The sequence below is a fragment of the Ipomoea nil genome, unplaced genomic scaffold (assembly GCF_001879475.1).
Source record: "Ipomoea nil cultivar Tokyo-kokei standard unplaced genomic scaffold, Asagao_1.1 scaffold2280, whole genome shotgun sequence".
Classification (NCBI taxonomy): Eukaryota; Viridiplantae; Streptophyta; class Magnoliopsida; order Solanales; family Convolvulaceae; genus Ipomoea; species Ipomoea nil.
Genome location: NW_017618708.1, coordinates 869,124 through 875,469, shown reverse-complemented (window position 1 = coordinate 875,469; position 6,346 = coordinate 869,124). Strand labels below are relative to the sequence as shown.

Below are 6,346 nucleotides of genomic sequence, written 5' to 3'. Positions count from 1 at the left end.
CTGTGGTTTAGAGTTGATTTTTATTTTTATTTTTTAATTTTTTTGTTTGTTTTTAGCTTGTTTGGTGATTATAAAATTATGGCACAAGTATTAAATAGGCCCATTTACTACTGCGAAGTGCTCAATTTTCACCACGAACTAAATTAAGTGTCAAATAGGTCCATCTACGAGTTAAATTTGTTCAATTAACTTTTTTTAGAGGTTAATAACATGTTACATATTTAATTATTAAAATAAATAAAATAAAATAAAATAAAATAAAAAGAATACAGCCACCGGCTGTTGAGGACAGCCGGTGGCTGTATTCTTTTTTTTTTTTTTTTTATATAATAATTTTTAAATTATTTTGAAATTATTTTTTTAATAATTGAATTGGTAACCAGCAAAAAAAAGTCAATTACCTGCAAAAAAAGCTAATTGAACAAATTTAGTAGGTAAGTGTGGTTAATTAGCCTTTAACTTAGTTCAAGGTGGGAATTGAGCACTTGACAATAGTACATGGGCCTATTGGACACTTCTCCCTAAAATTATACTAGACTAGACTATTTTATTTATTTTTTATTGCTAGGAAGGGGGAAACCCAAAGAAGTTTACGAGATGCTAGCTATTACACGTAAAGCGCCAAAGCGAAAGGCCAACTACATCGTCATTGATAAGAACAACAACTTCATCCGGCGGATTTTTCAGAACGTGCATGCCTCTAGGGAACCAGAATGTAGATTTGGCCAAGAAATCAGCCACTTTGTTCTGTTCACGAGGAACTAAGTTGAGATGCCAGAGCTCTAAGCTGCGAAGCTCTCTTTTGCAGCCAACAAGGCTATTATGAGCTGCTGATGTCGGCGAGGCTTGTTGAGCACAAAGTTAACTAACTTTGCTGCATCACTCTCGAATACCAACTTTCTACAGTTGTTATATCGTGGACTGCGGTGCACATGCACCGTGGTCAAAACAAGGCCGATTCTTTACTTACAAAAACGGTGTGCCGTTACAGTTAACGGAACGCACATAATTGGTGTATTAATTAGCAACTGACACTACAATGTATTTAAACCGATACTGCCTCACGTATTATTTTATATATTATCAACTGAAACTACAATTCAATTGTAGTGAAACTGTAGTTGTGTTGAAATGAAACTACAATGTATCTAAACTGACACTGCCTCACGAATTATTTTTATATTATCAACTGAAACTGCAATTGAATTGAAATTAAACTGTAGGTGTGTTGAAATGAAACTGCAGTGTATATAAAATGAAACTGAATAACATTTCACATTTTTGAGTGTATATTGTGTAATGAAGTTGTAGTTATATCGAAATGATCATGTAGTTGTGTTTTAATGAAACTATGGTGTATATAAAATAAAATTAAATAACATTTTCACATATTTGGGTTATAATATCGAATGAAACTGTATTTATATTGAAATGAATCTGTAGTTATATCGAAATGAAATTATAGTGTATACAAAATGAAACTGATCTGAACAGCAGAGTTACTTTTTGCGGAATGGCACGGAACGACGCGAAACAGATGACGTTTCTTTTCATTAAATAAAATAACGTCGTTTTGACGCGCGATGCATAATCGATTATGCACCGCGGTGCACGATATAATTTGTCACCTTTCTAAAGCCCATGTAGACTGCAAACTGGATGCCTTTAAGTAAGACCCATGCCTCAGCCTCTAGTGGGGCAATCGTTATACCGTGCACTAGGGCGCACATAGCACTGTGCGCTCCGCGCCTCCCAAAACGACGTCGTTTTGTTAAGTTGTTAAAAAAAAAATCTATTGTTTCGAGTACACATAAACTCATAACAGAATACACATAAACTCATAATAGAATACACATAATCTAACATAATACATAATACACATAAACTATAACATAATACACATAAACTTATAACATAAATACACATAAACTCTTAACAGAATACACATAAACTCTTAACAGAATACACATAAACTTTTAACATAATACACATAAACTCTTGACTGAATACACATAAATTCTTAATTGAATACACATAAACTCATCATAATGCACTACACATAAACTTTTAACTGAATACACGTAATGGGTTTGGTTAACATAATACACATAAACTCTTAACTGGATACACATAAACTCATAACACAATACACATAAAACTTTAACTGAATACAGATAATGAGATTTGGTCTGTCCGGATGGACGGAGTGACGTCAGCATGAAATGCGCCCGTTTTGTGTCTGGGCGCACATTGCTATGTGCGCCGTGGTGCACGATATAAATTGCCCTAGCTGGGAGCAGTAACCAATGTTGTACATGAAGCCTTGTTTCCAGACTCCGGCGTCATCCCTGGCGAGGCCACCTCCACCAGCCCTTGCTGCATTATTGTCCACTGAACCCTGGTAGGAACTTTCAATCTCCAAACACTGTTCCATTTGGCAGGTGTCAGCACTTCCGAAACGCCTAGCGCAATTCCATATGCAGAACAAACAGAAAAATTCCCTGAGTCCTCCTTAGACCAACCGAAAGTGTTATGAAATTAGCTAGATTGGAGTGATGGCAGAGGGGGGATTTGTATTCTTACCCCGGTTTCTCCTCTCTCTCCTGGTGACTAGCATCCACGCACCATACTTCTCTGGGAACCCATTGTTTGGCACAGGGGTTCCAGTCTCCGCTCGGCCTATTGTATTCGTCTGTACACCTTGCTTATGGATTGCAGCATCCTCCTTCCCACACTGATAAAGGTGGTGACCATATAACCCACAGCTAAACCAGACAAGGTGTATCCCCTCGTATTCAATCGGCCATTCCATTTCATTCAATACAAACTTTGAGCGTAGAGGCTTGGTGATATCCACCTCAACATAGAGTCTTGCGAATTTGCCTTTAGAGGCTAAACTTGTAGTGTTATCCATCTTGATTGGACGACCGACCTACCTCCCTATCTTCTTGAGGAACTCCTAATCAAAGTACTCTATTGGTAGGGATAGAAACGGTACGCACACAATGAGCTTCTTGGTCTTGTTATTTATGGGAACAAAGTTAGGTTCCCATTCCTGACCCACAAGATAGTGGTCAAGAACCACCCATGGCCCTTCATACTTTGCCACTTCAAGATTCCTAAGAGACTCAACCTTAGCTAGGTAACTAGATTATACTATTAATTGTAACAGAGTCAATAATACTCTAAAAAAAAAAAAATTAATTGTGAATGAATTTAAAATTTCAGTTAATAAAAATTATATACTAAAAATTTTCAAAAAAAAAAAAATTATATAGTAAAAAGGATGGATTAATTTTAGGGTTCGAGGTGTTATATTTCCGGAGTACTGGACCAGTAAACCGCACAACGGGATTCCAAGTTCCACGTTCAAACTAACAGAAGATTAAAACGCGGGGCGTTCCGAGAATCGAACTCGGGACCTCTTGCACCCAAAGCAAGAATCATACCACTAGACCAAACGCCCAAATATGTTGTAAATATGCTCTTTTATTTTTTTACAAGGGACTCCATTTCATGGTACAAACGTTAACAATCTCTTGTTTCAAGTTTATTTACTGCATTAGTTTTACTTTATATTTAGATTTAGATTTAGATTATTACTATTGCATATGATATACCAGGCTACAGTCTTATCTTTTTGTCTGTATAAATTAAGTAATTAACATACATACTGTCCTTTTTTGGAAACATAATTAGTTTATTAGTCAAATTTAATTTATTTGATGCTCCAAGCTTTTCCCCGAGTGAATGATATCCATATTTACAACTCCAACCCTGAAAATTGCCAACTAGTGACACAATAGACCACTCAACCACTGTTTGTCTAGGTGGGAAGACAACAATAACAACTCCCCCTTACTATGTGGCATAATTTTTTATTTCTTTTTTAAGTAAATGGGATAAGAGTGAAATATGTCATCTAATTATACAATAAATTGTAATTGAGTCATTGAGCTTAAATAGGCCTACTTATCCCTCTTGAATTATACCGTAGACCACGGTCCACAATGCATTGTGGTTCAGGCATCAAAACAATGTCATTTCTTTTAATGAAAAGAAATGGCACATGTTCCGCGCCGTCCGCAAAAAATAACTTTGATTGTATAACATATTCAGTTTCATTTTGTATACACTGCAGTTTCATTTCAACACAGCTACAGTTTCATTTCGATATAAGTACAGTTTCATTCGATATTATACACTCAAATATGTGAAACTGTTATTCAGTTTCATTTTATATACACTATATTCATTACAACACAACTACATTATCATTTCGATATAACTATTATTTCATTGCACAATATACACTCAAATATGTGAAATGTTATTCAGTTTCATTTTATATACACTGCAGTTTTATTTCAACACAGCTACAATATCATTTTGATATAACTACAGTTTCGCTGGACAATATACACTCGCTCCGTTAAGCTGTAACGGCTTTCTTTACTTAAAGAAACGGGCCGTTTTTGGACCATGTTGCACAAAGCTTTATGGACCATTGTCCACCATATAATTGCTGCATAGGCTCGTGAGCAGTTAAAATCTAAACCTACCCCCTACCTATATAGGGGTGGAGCGGGTTGGTCCTATAGGCAAGACCCATTTTGACGGCTCTAATAACAACCAGGGTCGGTTCTGAGCATGTCTAATATGTGCAACTGCATAGGGCCCCCAATTTTTGGGGCCCCATATTTTTTTTAAAAATAAAATTGTATGTATATATTGTATACAGGATTTCAGGCAAAGTGCATGGAGATTGGGCCAATTTGTAATAGGGTGAAATTGACCACAATTGATAATTGCTTTAAAAACTCAATGGATTAGCTTTAATCGACAGTTATGCCATGGACCCAGTCAAAATACACAATTTCTATATATACTGAATGTTCACAATTTACATACTGAATGTTCACAATTCAAATTGTGATCATTCAGTATGTAAATTGTGAACATTTTATATATAAAAATTGTGAACATTCAGTATATAAATTATGTATTTTTAGAAGAAGTTGATATCAAAAGTTTGGTAAATGATTTTGCGTCTAAATATGCACGGTGCATGTCACTTTTTAATGAAATTTTAGATGTATTTTTTATACAATATTTATAATTTGATACAACTTTTGAACAACTATTATTTATATATAGAAATTATTTGAAAAAGGACCATAAATTAAGATATTACACAGAACCCCAATTTTTATTGAAACGGTCCTGATAACAACTACTCTTATTCACCGCAATTTTATTTATTTTTTAATAAGAGAAGCCAGCCAAAATCCCCCAATTCTAAGATTTTTTTTATAACCCGTTCCTTGTGTTTTTAAATGAAAACAACACCCAAACAAATACTACCAAGCTTGAACCGGCAAATTTGGTCCACACTATGTTGTGTGGACCATAACAAAAAGTACATTTTTAATATACTAAATGTACATTATTTTTGTATTGAATGTACATTATATAATATAATATACACTCATAACAAAAATAATGTACATTCCCTGAATACAATGTACATTATTTTTGTACGGAATGTACATTATTTTACAGTAGATAAAATATGGTCCACACAAGTTGTGTAGACCATGGTCCACACAATAATGATTGGCTTGAACCACCCTCAGTTTGGGGATTCTCTTGTCACCCTGATACGTTCTTCTTCTCCCAAAAGGTTGAATCCCCAACCCTAAGAGCCCTCATATCTCGGCCCGATAGAATATTTGAAAGAATGTAAATCACGGTAACTCAATAGCTCAGCAGACATGGCCAAATGTCGGTGCGCACAATGGATATGTCCAATTTGGATGTAGGGTCACCTTGATACGTTCTTAATTGTACAATAAGAGGGCACTTGGTAGCAAGGAAAGTTTTAATTTTTCTGAGAATTTAAAAGGTAGAAAATAAATTCTTCACACGTTTGGTGTAATCTTTGACTTAGGAATGTTCGGGTAAATGAGAATCACATTCTATGATATCAAGGAAAGAAAATTCCACCTAGGAGAGTTGGGATTCTATTTTCCGTGTGGCTAGAAATCTACCAAATTTATTTAATTACAAATATATCCCTTTTTGTGTCAGATTAAAATCTCTTATAAATATAAAAAGGGGAAAATTGTAAAAAATGCCCCTCTATAATATGCCAATTATCAATGTTACCCATGAATTATGAGTGGTGTAAATGTTGCCCATCAATTATATTATCAAAACGGTGCACATATAGCCCCTCCCGTAACGGACCTGTGGTTCCCCGTTAGTGTTTACCGTTAAGTCGGGTAAATATGTAATTTAGTTATTTTTTCCTTTTTGTTTTCATATTTTCTCTTTGTTTTTCCCA

The 6,346-nt window shown here is 34.9% G+C and overlaps 1 protein-coding gene and 1 non-coding gene across 2 annotated transcripts; both read right to left on the bottom strand.

Annotated features, from left to right (window-relative positions):
• Positions 1–2,094: 2,094 nt before the first annotated feature.
• LOC109150768 lies at positions 2,095–2,853 on the bottom strand. Its single transcript, XM_019298757.1, has 2 exons — positions 2,584–2,853; positions 2,095–2,462 (listed from the first exon to the last, which is right to left on the bottom strand). The coding sequence occupies exons 1-2, from the start codon at positions 2,810–2,812 to the stop codon at positions 2,287–2,289; spliced, it is 405 nt and encodes a 134-aa protein (XP_019154302.1). The 5' UTR covers positions 2,813–2,853; the 3' UTR covers positions 2,095–2,286.
• A 541-nt stretch (positions 2,854–3,394) lies between these two features.
• TRNAP-UGG lies at positions 3,395–3,466 on the bottom strand. The gene has a single exon. It is a non-coding gene; the product is annotated as a tRNA-Pro (tRNA).
• Positions 3,467–6,346: the final 2,880 nt, after the last annotated feature.

Excerpts from the sequence above, each read along its gene's own strand:
- LOC109150768 (XM_019298757.1), bottom strand. The coding sequence starts at position 2,812 with ATGGAATGGCCGATTGAATACGAGGGGATACACCTTGTCTGGTTTAGC. Across the intron at positions 2,463-2,583 it reads GAGAGAGAGGAGAAACCGGG|GCGTTTCGGAAGTGCTGACA; the intron begins GTAAGAATACAA and ends GAATTGCGCTAG.